This window comes from Aythya ferina, assembly GCF_964211825.1.
Source record: "Aythya ferina genome assembly, chromosome: 20".
Classification (NCBI taxonomy): Eukaryota; Metazoa; Chordata; class Aves; order Anseriformes; family Anatidae; genus Aythya; species Aythya ferina.
The window spans coordinates 9695328-9710083 of NC_140318.1; the positions used below are offsets into that span (position 1 = coordinate 9695328).

Genomic DNA, 14756 nt, shown 5'->3' on the forward strand with positions numbered 1-14756 from the left:
CCTGCACACTGCATTCAGCTGGACAAACATCCACAAAAAGCAACAGAGCATCACTCTGGGACGGCTCTTCCCTTTCCTTCTGCATCTAACCAAGCCCCCCAAGGTCACAGTTTACATGAACCACGCGGTCTTTGTTTGATGTTCTGAAATAAGGGGAGCACATGAACAAAAAGACATTTATCCAGCATGCCAATGATGAAGTTGCCTCATAGCTAAACTGCTGTAAAAAGTGTGGACGTGAGCCTCACGTGAGCGTAGTGAGATACAAGCTCAGACCCCAGTTCACCATGCAGCCTACTCTCAAAAGGATCAAAGAGCTCTGCCTACAGCCCCTGCCTTTTGGGCCTTGGGTCCTTACCCCCTGGAAGGCTACCTTCTGTGCAATTAAAGAAGAAAACACAATCAGTTACCTAGCACACTGGCTTGTTTCTTTTTATTCCTCCGTCTCCTCTTGCGGGTGGGTTTCAGCCATGGGCTGTCCGTCTTTCCTTTCCTCTTCAGCAGCTTCTTCTTGATGCTGGACTCCGAGCTCTGAATAACCAGAGAGGCCACGGGCATGTCAGGCATGTTGGTACCAGCACCCCAGCAGTCCTTTGCACCCATGTGGAAGAGCCCCACACAGCCTGAGTTGTGTGAAAAGGCCTTAAGGACTGGGGGGTTGAAATCAAGTGGTGCAAAGATGCCTTTATAGCGCCAAAAAGGAAACACAAGCACACGTGTGGGTGTATTTCCTGTCATTTCAATAGTGCATGCTTCACTTTCTCTTCCATGTAGGCTCTTACGCCACACTCATCACAGGAGTAGCCGAGCACCTCTGTGCAGCAGGGTAAGTATGCAGTTACACACACACTTCTAGCTTCTCCCCAGAAAAGTTTTTTTCAAACTAAAATATTCACATAGCTCCAAAGTCGTGCTAGAAAAAAACACACAGCTGTCTTGTACCTAAAAGAGCCAGCATAACAGGGTTGGAACAGACCCTGGGGAGTTCAACCCTACAACAGCAGACGGGCCCCCTCCCTGAGCAAGGTACTGGGTACCACATCAGCACAGCCTAACCATGCAGCAACCTTCAGGCATGTATGAATCTAGACAGGGTTTGGGGTTTTTGTATGTTTGTTTTAGATGCAGAAAATACAGGTGCTTGGGGTGGGTTTTCAAAGTCAACATCAGAACAGGGAACCAGGCACCCCAACCCAGTGTTCAAAGCTCCAGCCATAACGTCCATGTTCAGACTGAAACTGCCAGCTCTTGAGGGCTAACCGTCACCCACTGAAGCCTATAAAAAAGCTGCTGCTGCCTTCAACAGAGGCTGGACCAGGCCCTACCTTCATGGCCTACTTCAACAGGAAGCAGGTGCTGCACCCTGAGTACAGCCGGGCAAAGGTGGTGCTGAGCGCTGGCTCCTGGGCAGCTCCGCGGCGCTGTCTGCACTGCCCTGAGGATAACCGTGCCCGGGCACGGGCTCGCCTCTGCCTCGCCACGTGGCTTCCAGCAGTTGCGTCACTGCGCTCATGGGTGAGAGGTTTGCGTTTGAGCCAGTCCCTGTCTGGGTTGCTGACTGACTCACCAGATATGAGCACAGCAAAAACCACGGTCTAGGATGTGTAGATATGACTTGGGTGTTCAGACTTGAATGTAAGCTCAACCCTTGGCTTGAGCCAGCACTGCAAACGTGCCTTGGCTGCCCTGTGAAAGGCACAGGCCACACAGTCCTTCCTGCCTAGTCCTCTCTGGCTCTTGTAGTGTCAGATAAGGAATGAGATTCTTCAGAGTTTCAACAATTGATTTGGTTTAGTTACTTCTACCTTCAGCTCAAACCATCAAGACAATGAAGTTAATAATTTTCTCAAGGTGACTGAAGAAGTGGGGTGCCTTAAATGCTGGCTCCTCAACTTGAGGTGCTGTGAAAAGGGAGCACAATTTTTAAAGTAAAAGGGAGGGTGGGGAGACAGACAACCAGTGAACAGCAATTTCAAAAACAAGAAAGGATCGGGTTACCTTCACCAGCCATCTGAAAAACTACAAGTAAAAATCACCAACAGCTGGTGAAAATCTCGCTTTAGCGCTGTCTGTCTGTGTGCTGTTTGTACATCTCCCAAGTAAGGGCTGCCAGCTCACGTGGTAGTGAGGTGACATGTCAAATAGACGTGAATTTGGACAGTGGCTGGCCCAATGGATTTGTGAACAACTCTACCTGGACTCTGAAAATGCAGCCTGAGCTTCAGCTTGTTAAGAAAACACTGCTGGCTCCCACCACTTGCCAAGTCTGCCTCCAAAGAATTCAAGGACACTTAAATATTTCTACTAATATTCGAACATAAAAAGCAGTCAACACCTTGTTGAAAACAACAAACAAAAGCCCATTAATTAGCATCAGAAAGCAATTAATTGTATCACAGATCATGGTTAAGCACCTTGCGGAAAACAATACTCTGTGTGTGGGTGGCTCCTGCGAGTGAGCTTTGTCAAAGAGACCTGAAACTACACTGCTTCTCTCTCTTTCTGGCAGCAGTGCAAAGGGGAAATTATTACCAGCAGGACAAAGGCTTTCAGGTGCATTTAGCAGCCAGGCTTACCAGGTCAGACTCATCTCCATCTTCCTCCTCCTCCACAGACTCTCCAGACTCTTGCTCCTCCTCAGACTCGCCATCATCCATCTGCAGCCACCAGCCCAAGAAGAGAAAGAGTCAGTCACGTCAGGCCTCCCAGAGCACCGCACCCCCCAGCACCCTGCTGCCCATGTGTGCACTAACGCCGTTTCCTCTCCAGGACAAGACCTCCAAGGCTGTTAATGCACATCATGGTTCACCCATCAGGATGGTACAAGAGAAAAACAAAACAAAACAAAAAACATTCAACTCCAGAAGAAAGTTTTCGAACCAAATCTCAATTTCTCTGATTATCCAGAAACAGCCTCATACCTACGCTACGCAGCGTGATTTGGGAGAAGTTAACTGAACTAATTTTAGTGTTTTACCAGCCTGTAACAAGCAAGGGTAGGAAGACATCTCTTACTGGTTTGGTGAGTAACATAACTAAACGTCGTGGGGTCCTGCACATGCACTAGACCACAGAGCATTACACAGCAAGGCTGAAACAGGAGGGTAGGTGAGGAGACTCACGGGGGAAAGAGGGAGCAGGAAGTGGTCATCAAAAGCCTCACTTCCACCGCTGTGCTTTCTGCCACCTTGCAGACTAGAAAATCCTAGAAATTGCCTCAACTGACGCCACTCCTATCCCAGGGGTGTAAGCAGTGTCCCGTCCCACTCTAAGTCCTGCACGGGGCATGTGAATACCTTTCTGGCATTGTCTGCGTCAGACGCGCTGTCTTTAGAGGTCCTGTTATCATCTGCAGGAAATGCAGCTGCCTGTTCTGCTCCGTGATCATCCTCCTCTTCTAACTCATCAGAGTCTTCCTCTTCAGAGTCTACATCTATGCTTTCCCCATTCACATGAGGGCTGACATCACCTAGGTCCTTTTCACTCTGGAAGTTGTCCAAGCACATGAGCCACAAAGACAACATCAATTCATAGCACAGAGCAGCTGAACCCATCCCAGACCGCCTCTGTGTTAGAAGGCTTACAGCTGCCAGGGGAAAGCTGGCTTTATGTCCCTCCAGAGCTCTTAAACGCTGCCAGCAAAGCCAGCCCCAGCGCCTGCCATGTGCCACCTAACCCTGTCAATCTGGGGAACGAGACACCACGAGGAGTCATTCCAGCCTCATGTGGCTGCACGAGGCGGTACGGGGAGGGCTGCTGGTCAGGAGCTTTCGGCCAGCCCACGCAGCCTGATTTAAACGTGGAAGGGCAGCTCCACCGTGGAATACCAAGGGCGCAAAGAAGGTTTCTAGGGAATGCGAAGGGACGTTAAACCAGAGTGAGGTATTTTTACTCCGCTCCATGAAAGCGTAGTGCTCAAAGACCAGAACTCCAGGGCCCAAACTGCAGCAAAAGCAGAAGCTGATCAGGAGGGAATCCTAGTCTAAGGTCTGTTTTTAAGTAACTGCTTGTTTTGCCTTCCAGCCTCAAGCAACGCTAGACAGCAACCTTGAGGACTCCAAAACAAAAAGGTTACCGCACAGCGTAGGCTTGAAAACTCCAGTTCCACAGCACTCACAGGACAGAAAGGAAACGTTCACTGGAAATGTTTAAGAGCTGGTATCTCAACAGCCACCCTCAAAAAGCCATTTTCAAAGCAGCGAGGCTGCTGCGAGCAGGATGCTGTCACCAGAGAGATGCAGACTCAGAACAGAAGATGCTGGCGGCAACGAGCCAGCATGTTCCCACACCTCCCCATGGGGTTGGTGTGCCAGGACAAGGGGCCAGGACAAGTGCCCAGAAGGCTCAGCGCACCCCTCACCTTGGCACCCGCAGAGGAATGAGTTATGCTCTTAAACATCTCAATCATTGTTCTCTGTTTTAACACTTTGGTCTTTTTCTTGGGAACCAGGCTATAGGTTCCCATTCTCCGTTTTTTCTTCCGAGATACTGCAGCAGCTGCAAAAAAAGCAAAATAAACCCAAAGTTCGTTCAGAAATGAAAAGAAGGGGTAGAGAGTGGAGGCTGTAATGTGGGAAACCATATTTGAGGGCATGATCTGAGAGAAAAGGCTTCCCACTCCAACTAATTTGTTTACAATTCAACTAAATGATGACACACGCATACGTGCAAACACACAAAGAGCTTTTTGCCAGTGCTGCAAACTCACCCAAATTCTGAGTATCCTCTCCGTGTTCCTTCTGGCCCCTACATCACCACACATAACATCAAATCCTTAAATTAGCCTGCGTTTGGCAGCGTTGCTGATGCCGTAGGAGGCTGAATAGAATCCAACTTGCTCAAATAGACACTGCAAGGCTAATAATACTGACTTACAACAAAAGTGATCAAATAATAACTAAAGAACACATAGGGAAAAGGAATCTTAAATAAAGAGCTGTTTGCCGTTTAACCTCATTTCACACCTGCCATGGAAGTTTGTTTGATTCCTTTCACTGCTTTGATCGGGTCTTAATTTGTTGAGTCTCCCTCCTGGCCTTCTAATGAAGCCAGCCATGGCTCCTGTCCGCCTGCTGCTGTCTTTGGTGGATACACATCAGAAGCACGCCTAGCACGGGCTCTTTTAACAGCAGACAGCAGGAACCAGCCAGCTCCGGCACCAGCAGCCGTACAGGCTGTTCCTTGCAAACATTTCTTCATCTCTCACTGTGATGAAGTTTCACCAAAAGCTATGAAGAATCCTTTCAAAAACTTTCCGCTAAGCCAAAGCCTGTTATTTACACTCGTGTACCTCAGAGGGAGCAGCTCTTGCATTGACAAAGTCCCTCAGAAACAGCTCCAGAGCATCACACGGAGGTTTCAGCAGCGGTGATCCCTGGTGGTACCTGTCGCAGCCCAACAACCTCCCCATGAGGAGCAGAAGCACAAGGTGCCGGACCCTGGCAAGCTCACCCACCAACCTGATGCTCAGCCACTTGTTCAGAGCTGCCACTGCCTTCTGTCCCAGCCCTCCACAAACCTGCACCTGGTGGCTGGGTCCCAAGAAGGACAGCACAGAGCTCCCCAGGGAGTGAGCTTCACTTCTGAGACTATTTCAACAGGGGTCTGCAAGAATAAACCCCGCGTGTGCAACACCACGGGCAACTACATGGAGTCCAGAGGACACCAGCATCATGCAGAGCCAGGGCCAGTTGCACAGGGGTGGACAGATGAAAGGCATCTGCTAAAACACGGCCCCCAGCTACAGCCCTACTGGTGCCAGCGGGCAAGGAAATCCTCAAGGCTATTCAGCACTGAGAAGGACTAACAGGGGTGCCAGTCCTTGCTAACCTGCCTCAGCCCACGCACTCATACACACACACACACGTCTGGGAGGTGGGTGCTGCCGGGGATTTTAACTCTGTCCTTTTTACCCGTCTGCGACTTCGTGGTGGCCACATAGCTCTGGTTCTGAGGTAGTGACTGGTGAAGGCCCGGGAGAGAGGGCAAGGGCAACGGCTTCCCAAACTCCAGGACATTTTTGTTGCCTTCCTCCTTAGATTCTTTTTGATCTCTGCTGTCTCTCCCATCTTTGGGGTCTTTACTTGCATGCTGAAAAACAAAATTAAATTACATTGAGCCTCTGCGCTAAAAGAAATGAAGAGGACAAATTTAATTCCCTTCTTTCTAGCATCATCACCTGCATTTGACCATAGTAGCACGCACTCAAAGCAAAAGCACTCGGCCCCTCCTCTAGCAAACGTTACTTTGCCTAAAGACTGCAAAACACACCCAGCCCGCTGCTCCTTCGCTTGGTGTTCCCTGGGCAGGTGAAGGACTGCATCCTTCGGCAGCTCCCTGCACAGCGCCGGTGATGAGAAGCACCAGGCAGTTTACACGGGCGTTTGGTTGGCTCTGGAGAAAATGCACAAACACAACGAAGACGCCTGTTCCCTGAAACACATCCAGAGCGTGGCTGGCACACTGCAGCAGGTGCCCAGATCCCAGCCTTGCAGAGATGACTTAGGGGAGCGGGCAGCCCGGGATGGGACCAGACCTGTCCTTCTGGCCACCACCCGGCACATCAAAGCCTCGGCGACACCAGCAGGCTCACAGCCGCCAGCCGAGCACACAGCGAAATAGGGGCAGGGAAGGACTGGCCTGACACAGTACATCCATCAACACCACTGCCATTGCCCTAGCCAAGACCTGCCCTGCCCAAGCTTACCCTGAATTTGGGGAGCTGGCTCGGGCAGGGCCGCTCTGGCTGTTGCAACACAAAACGCAGAGCAGGTTACAAGCTCCTGCGGAGAGCTGGCAAGGCTCGAGAGGATTCTGTCGTCGTTTCCATTCCCCACACCACCGCAGGCTCCCAGGCCCCAAGGCAGCTTGCACACACTGATCTGAGCTTGCACTCAAACAAAGCACCAACAGCAGGCAGGGTAAGTGCTGCCACTCCTATGCCACGCTGTATTTGCCCTCTGTACTTAGGAGATGTCCCAGCCACATTCACGCCCCTCCATACGTCTGCCCACACAACCACCAAGCAGGAGGCAGGTTTGGAGGAGGTGCTCCAAAAAGCCAAGGGCACCGTTAGCAGCTGACAAGCACTGCGATGGCAATGCTGCAGCGCTGCTCCTCTTGCAGGAAAACGCTTCTCCTACGGGACTTCTGAAGAAACAGTCCAAATACGAAAACAGAAAGAGGAAGCCAGGCAAAAGAAAAGGAAGAAAAGAAGCAGCAAGCAATACAAACACTTGTTATAGTCCAGGTTCGTACAGGTACTCCTAGACACCGCTTTCAAGTAACGTGTGGCCTTGTGAACAAATGGGGAAGCGACTGATGCTCCTAACCACAGCTCTGCCACGTGCACGCTGCTGGCAGCAAGCAAGGGACTGCTCACAGGCAGCAGAGCTATAACAATCATCAAAAAGGGCCTGAATAAAGAGGCCATCAAATTTCCAATGATTCCTGCATCGAGCCCATAACTTCTGGCTGAATTACCACGGCTTTTCTTGAAAGGCATCTAGGCTTGGATTAATGATTTCAGAGATGAGAGATCCACCATATCCTCTGCTATGTTGTCCCAATGCTTAATTGCTCTCACTGTCAAATAATTAAATGCATTATTCTTTTCCCACTAAATTAAAAAACCCTGTATCATCAGAAACTCTCACTCCAAGAAGACACTTATACACCAGGATCATGTAAATTTTTTTTTAAACTTTCTCTTCAGTAAGTTTAAAAGAATGAGCAAGTTAAGTGCCTGCAGGATCATTTTCTGGCCATTGGATCACTCCCGAGACTGCTCCCAGTTGTTCTACCCCTTACAACGAGTACGTCAGGAGTGCTGGGCACAGCGTGCCAATAATAGTCCCAACAATACTATTTATACCTCTCCAAAGTCCCTAGTTTATAGATCAAAAGGTTAACGTTAACTCCTGGATGCAGGATTATTCTGAGAATTCCCAAGTCCCCCTGAACGTCCATTGCTTTCCAAATTTAACTTAAAATTAGAAAAATGAGCCTGGGAGAGGCAGATCTGATGCGGAGCTGCCTGCAGCTAAAGAAGCGTACACAAGAGCCGCACTCTTTGTCCTTTCAGTGCAGGTTCCTGCAGCTGGTCTCAGCAGCCTGCTGTTACTCCCAAACATTACGAATTCACATCCAAACCACACCAGACTGCTTGGCAGAACACAAGCAAATTTTAAATGAAAAAGTAGCATGTTATTAGCTTGGGGTTTTTCTCCCTCCCTGTAATTAGAATATGGAAATAAATTAAGCATCTTCAATAGGGCTGCGTGACAACTGTTCAATGTGACTTTTTCGTGGCAATTCTGGTAAAACAGTTCTAAAAACCAAATTAAGCCTTGTGAGATCTGCATTATTACTTGGAGCCATATGCAGCAACACGACAGAAGGAGAATTTCTGCAGAGAGGTGCCCAGATCTCTCAGGAAGCCTGACAGCACAGGAAGCTGGGCAGGCCAGCAGTAAAACATACCTTATATATACGTTTTATACAGATATAAATCAGATCCTAGAGCTAAGGATTGTAATAAAAAAGGTCGGCAACGATTTGAATGCATTCATGCTCAGTTCATTCTCAGCTTTCTCACCATCTTTCTTCATTCTGCACTGGGTGGAACAGTTGTATCTTTGCTGTTCTCATTACGTTTTCACCTTCCAGTACGAGTATTATGAGTGTTTAGTGGACTCAACTTTATTCTTTTCCTGCTTCTAAAGTCTGAATTCTGCCAGTTCCCTAGCTCCAGCCTGTAGGTACAGTCCATCCCAGTCTCTTCCACCAAGCCCTTAACACTGCTCTGCTCCAGATTTAAACACTCCCAGAAAAGCAGCTTTGCTAATCTAGCACTGCTCTGCTGGGAAATCTCTTCTTCCTTAAACCACATCAGGCTGGCGGAGAGCGGGTTCAGCGGGGCCCTTCCTTGTTCTGTATCCTTCTCCAGCAGGTTACAGCCCGGCCCCTCGCAGCACAGGAGAGCTGGAAGGTGCAAAGAAAAGAGGCGAAGGCAGAAGACAGACCCTGGGGCTGGGAGCTGGGCTACTGGGGGCACAGCTGAGTCCCTTCAGCGCAAAACAGAAATAAAATGTTACAGCGATCCGCTGGAAGACAAAGCTCACAGGTCTGCCTGCAAGCCCCCAGCACAACCTGAGGACTTCTGCAACTGCTCCAACGTGGTTTCTGCTAGGGAAAGGCTGTTGGAGGCAGCCCTCGGGTGAAGGTTCACCCTGCAGAACAGGGGGACAAGGCAAAGCAGCTCCTGCTGGCCCAGCCCCACAATTAGTGCTCCTGCCAGCTGCTGCCTTCTTCCACTGTCACGATGGATGGACGGGTCCCCCCCACCCTCCCCGCTCTTAGCACGAGGCAGGGCACCAAGCAGGGATCCTAAAACTGCTTGCAGCCCAGCAGCCACCCAAGCCAACTCTTGCCTTTTGGCTCTAGAGTTTCTCTTACCTTTCCCCAGCCTGGCAGAGGAGGTGAGAGTGAGGCTAACGCCAGCAAAGTACAAACACAGGGGCTGCAAAGAGCACTTCAGTAAGCCCCACGGAGCTGATCACAGTCAGCATCTCCTCATCCAGTTTGCCATGACAAATCCTAACGTGTTCCTGCTTCGACTGCTGAAGGTCCTGGCTCCTCCTCTTCGTGTCTCCCTGCTACGGGTGGATAACGCCCGGCTGGCCGCCCCGCAGCCTGCAGCAGCAGCAAAGCAACGCCCGGCTTCCAGGGGCTGCTGGGCACCGCCTGACCTGCTGAGAGCACCAACGCAGGTGTGCACCTTCCAGAAGCATTTTTAGCAAAATAAACCATTATGCTCAGAAACTGGATGAAGATCAGCTGCTTTCACTCAAAGCAATGAGTGCTGGAGAGCAGAGGTGCCTTCACCTAACCCCCGCATGGGCTCCACTGCAGACAGCCAAACTCCAGGCAAGAAACGATTGCTGGCACTAAACTTACTCCGTTCTGTTATCCCTGCCCAATACAGCTGCGGTGGTTTTCTTTTTCTTTTTTTTTTTTTTTTTTTTTTCCAATTACACTGAATTTTTTAACAGGCGAGCAGAGTTCTGCTTTCAGCTACAGCTCAGAGCACGGTGAGCTGCCCCGTGCGAGGGCAGCCCCAGGCCACAGCTGGAGCTCTGCGGTCCCCACGCTGTCCGAGGCACCACATGTGCGTGCCACAGGCAGCCAAGAAAGGACCAAAAACAAGAAGGAAAGAAACTGGGTGCGTTGCTACTGCCTGTGTTTCTTGCAGTTCCTCACATGGCATCAGCCGATCCCGTGCAACAGGCTGTGAAGTCGCTATTTCATGCTGAGCATTGCAAGGAACAGGCAAGAAACAACAGCAGCAATCCCAGGGCCCAGGGCAATGTTTCCAGAGATGTTTGTCTGGGAACAGGAAAAAAAAAAAAAAAAAAAAAGGGGGACCACAAATACATTTGACACCACTGTGAGAAAAACAGTCAAGAAAACTGCTTCAACTGGGACAAGAACACATCATCTTGTGTGTTGATGAAAATCATATCCGAGTGATTTCTACATTGTAATGTGATCAACCACGTTTCTATTACTGGCGCAGAAATCCCCTCCAGCAGCAGGGAGAAGTTACTAAAAATGGCAAAGACGGAATATCCTGCTTTGTCTTCCCCAGAAGCAAAAAAAAATCAAGAACAAACAAAACCTTCCTAATTAAAGCCCGCGTTGCTTCGACAGACCGCACGCGGCATTCTTCCCACAGCCCCGCAATTAGCAGCTCTTTCGAAGTGAGCGAGCAGCGACCGAGCAGGAGCTGTTCTGGGCGCACATCCACATGCTGCTGCAGAGCCACCGGCGCGCTCCCCGGGCTGCCGCTCGCGCTCAGCACCCAGCCCCAGCCCCTGCGTGCCCGTGTGAGCCGTCAAATTTCCCCTCTTGTCAGGGTTTTCATCTCCAGCTCGGCACAAGCTTGCCGACAAAGCCGAAGAACTGGAGGAGTGCACCCAGCGCCACCGGGCAGCGAGGCAGCTGTCAGGGTGCGAGCGTCTCTTCATCCATCAGCGGAGGGGAACGCGCCGCGCACCCACGCGCTGCCTTTGAACTCCGCACAGCACCAGCGTCCCAGGGGCTGTAACAACCAGGGAACGATCTTTAAGCAAGAAACACCGGGCTGATAATAAAAAATGCATCACAAGCAGATGGCAGCGCCTGGAAGAGCTGTGGCAGCGCTGCCTTCCGTTCCCTGCACTGGTGCTGCAGAGTTGCAGTTTGCAGTGCGGGGTCTTACAGCCGCTGCTGGGAGTCCTGACGGCTGCCTAAATATCGCCGTGGAGCACCAAAAGCATTGATCAGCCAAAATACACCACAGATCCACCCCTTAACGCCCTTTCACCTGCAGGTTGAGCACGCACCCTCTGGAAGGGCGACCCTGCTGTGACTTGACTGCAACGGCACCGATCTGTGCACGGTCACCATGTGCCAAAAGTCACTTTGGTTCAGGCTGCCAGGCAAGCCCTGCTTCTGTGTAGATGTTTGCAAATCAAGCTACAGAACCTGCTTTTTTCCCTAATTTAATGATTACTTCAATGGGCAGGTGCTGTGCAGAGATGTGGATGCCGCTGGGCCAGGGGACACCGACCTGTTGGTCAGAACACCACGGGGCAGCTCAGAGCGGTTTCGATAGCCGGTCTGCTGACAGAAATCGGTCTGCTGGGGACCTGGGAAGGGGACGGTTATTGCCAGGGGCTGTGGGCAGCAGCAGGCAGCCACCACCAGCCAGCAGAGCAGGCACAGCACCAGCACATCCAGCTGAATACGAGGTGAAAGCACTGCACAGCACCAATTCACTCCCTAGCTTCCCACAGGAACCCATCTCGGTAAGAAGTCCTACGCCAGCGGCAGCCTCCGGCCTCTTCACTGCTAAAAGATTCCCTGCCCGGGACATCTGACCACAGCCGGGCTCACACTCCTGGACCTCCCTCCTCCAGCCCATACACACTGCCCTGGGCACCAGGACAGGACCTTCCATGGGAGCTCCTTCCAGGTCCCGAAGAGCCAACAGCAGCTCTTCAAATCAGACAGAGGTTATTTCGCTATGCCTCTTTTCTCTTCTTTTTCTTATTTTTTTATCGTTTCTCAAGGAGACAATACCCCAACACCATCTCGCTTAGGACCTGCCCTTTGTTTAGAGGCTTGGAGCCTGCTGAGCAGCCCCAGATGCCTGCAAACCACCGGCTGCCACCTGCATGGCCCCGAGAGATGAAGAGAAGAAGTTCTGAGGCCAGGAGCCCTGCTAGCAGCCCACAGCCCACGTCAGCACCGTGCTGCTGGGCACAGACACAGAAAACCAGGCCTTACAGCGACAGCAACACCCGTGTGCATGCAGGGAGCAAGCAGCCGACCGGCCCCGGGATCAGCCACGTCATGGCAGACAGCAGAAATGCCCACGTAAGCCCAGCAGCTTCTGCTCCGTGCTCCTCCTTCCTGCCTAGGCCCCCAGTTGAACTGGTACCCACGTCCTGGGCTCACGTGAAACCAATGGAGGTATTAATTTCACAATTTCGTCTGAGAGCTCAGTCCCCCTGACCTGGTTCTCCACACAGCACAGGAGAAATACCTTGATCCACCACCTTGATCCTTTATTCACTCCTCCCAGACACGTCCCAGAGAAGTTAAATGCAGCAACTGGAGTTTCTGAGCAGGAGGGGCCTCCGCAAAGCTCAGGACACACACGCACACTTCCCTTTCAGTCTGCTGTCTCATCCTGGAAACTTTTGCTTTCTTAACAGAGTTGTAAATGGATTAAGAAGGAATGGAAGAAATTCGTCCAAAGGTGCAGTTTGTGCTAGTGCACCAACTGCTCAGCACAGGGCAAAGCCAATTCTCTTCTGATCTCTGTTCTAAAACCCCCTTAACATGCGACAACATCAATTAAAATTGTCACCTGTTTCAGATTCAGCTTCGATCCCAATTCAGGAAGCAAATCCTAAACAGAGAAAAAGCTGGTTAAATTCGTGAGAAAATTACTTGCTTCCTTTCAAAGACCAATCTGCATGTGCAGAAAAGGCTACTGAGGTCCCCTGGCAGCTATCAGATTGGAAGAAAGCAATTTTTTGGCCCCAGTGGGTTTCTACATGAACCAGGGGGAACAAATGTTTATGCCTTGCAGGCAATAAAATACCTTTTCCCTCCTCTCCTTCTCTCAGGCAGCACGTCTGCAGGAGTAGTCTACCAAGAAAAGAGCAACGCTCTCAAAAATTAACGAAGAAAACTCATGTGTCCTGCAACATGAAATTCTGGGTGATTTCCACAACTTACAATACACCCACCTGCTCTCATAGAGTTTTTGAAGGGGAAAAGGTGTGAATGTGGGGGCTGGTGCATGGAAAGTTACTGCGGTGCCATGCTGATGAGCCTCTTGTAAGCTGCTCCACAAAGAAGTAATCGGGACAGAAAAATGACAATGAGGAAGGACTCTGCTACTCAAAAGAAAATAATACGTAAATTCAAAAGACAATGAGGGAAAAATTAGGTACTAATTATCGGGAAGGCTGAACAAAGCAGCTGCTTTATTGTCTTGCAGAAATTAGATCAAATCTTGGAGACCGGTGGGTTCAGATGCAGAGGCTTGAGTAGGAAACCTGTGAGCAGCCTCTTCTCACCACCTCCTCGTGAATTTTGTTTCTTTCCCTATTTTAACCCCAAGGCAAATGGCTGGAGCTGCAGAGGACGGGCTCTGCGCTTGTTATAGTGGCCGAACAACTGCAGGCTTTGGCTTTTGAAGCCGCTGCTACTGTGTGAGCAAATAGTGATCAACACCACAACCACAGCACCCCGTGTAACGGAGCGGTGCAAACACTCACAAACGCTGCACGCAACCTAGAGAGGCCTTAAAGCCCAAGGGGTTGCATAAAAATATTCTTTTGATGTATCATAAAATATGAATGATGAAAACACTCCTTCCTAACCTAACCTAGCTGTCGTCTTTTAGAAGGGAATTGCCTTTTTCAATTGCTCAGCCCCAAGAGATCTCTTCCTGTCAAATTCCACCAGGGTCTGGGGGTTTGCCCTGCCTCATTTAAGTGCACAACAGGCTGCTGGAGGAAAGCTGCGACGCCATTTCAGTTGCAAAGCCTTGTTCGGATGAGGAAGCCTTACGCAGGACTTCCAACAGGCTGCCTGTGCTGCCTCGAGGCCTCCCCAGCTGCTAGCCAAAAAACACAGCAGGGGTGCGAGAGCGAGAGAATTGAAATGCAATCAGGGGAAGTCAGAGGGGAAATCAGTGGTTTGGGAGAATGGTTGGGAAATCATGGCAGGCGTGGTTTCTGCCCTGCTCTCGAGGCTGCGTGCCCACGAGGTCTGCAGGCTCGATGTGCTCTTTGGACTCCCACCTGCTTCCGGAGTCCCAGGTGGTGCCGCAGCCGAGGGCACCTTTCTCCATCTGTGCCTGGCTAGGTGCCACCAACCTTTTTTTTGTTGTTATTGCTCCCCCTTCCCCTGCTCCAGACCACAGTGATTCACAGCTCCTGAGACCTTTACATCCTACTACTGCCGTGCTGCAACATGTGGGTGACATCTGAGGCTAATTTGCCTTTTGCTTGTCCACAAGATGCTGGTAGCTAACAGCAATCCGTTACAGCCGCTTTTACAGAGCTGCAGCAGCTTCCCATTTATTTCTGGGTGTCACTCAGGTTGCCAAGAAGGGCTCGCAGCAATCCTCTCCTTGACCTAGGTACAGGATAGTCCTCTCTCCATCGTTAGACACAGCATGATGGAAGGATCTA

General features: G+C 50.6%; 1 protein-coding gene across 13 annotated transcripts in view; it reads right to left on the reverse strand.

The window, feature by feature from the left end:
• EHMT1 (euchromatic histone lysine methyltransferase 1) overlaps nt 1–14756 on the reverse strand; it is a 113863-nt gene that overhangs the window by 34776 nt on the left and 64331 nt on the right. For 10 of the 13 annotated variants that reach the window (XM_084494390.1, XM_084494396.1, XM_084494395.1 and 7 more), the window contains 6 exons: nt 12917–12958; nt 5913–6090; nt 4361–4497; nt 3297–3485; nt 2577–2657; nt 411–531 (listed from right to left, as the gene is read on the reverse strand). In XM_084494390.1, the coding sequence (XP_084350516.1) occupies nt 411–531; nt 2577–2657; nt 3297–3485; nt 4361–4497; nt 5913–6090; nt 12917–12958 (748 nt within the window). The remainder of the gene's footprint in view (nt 1–410; nt 532–2576; nt 2658–3296; nt 3486–4360; nt 4498–5912; nt 6091–12916; nt 12959–14756) is intronic. The other 3 variants (XM_084494391.1, XM_084494388.1, XM_084494389.1) reach the window with 2 other exon arrangements.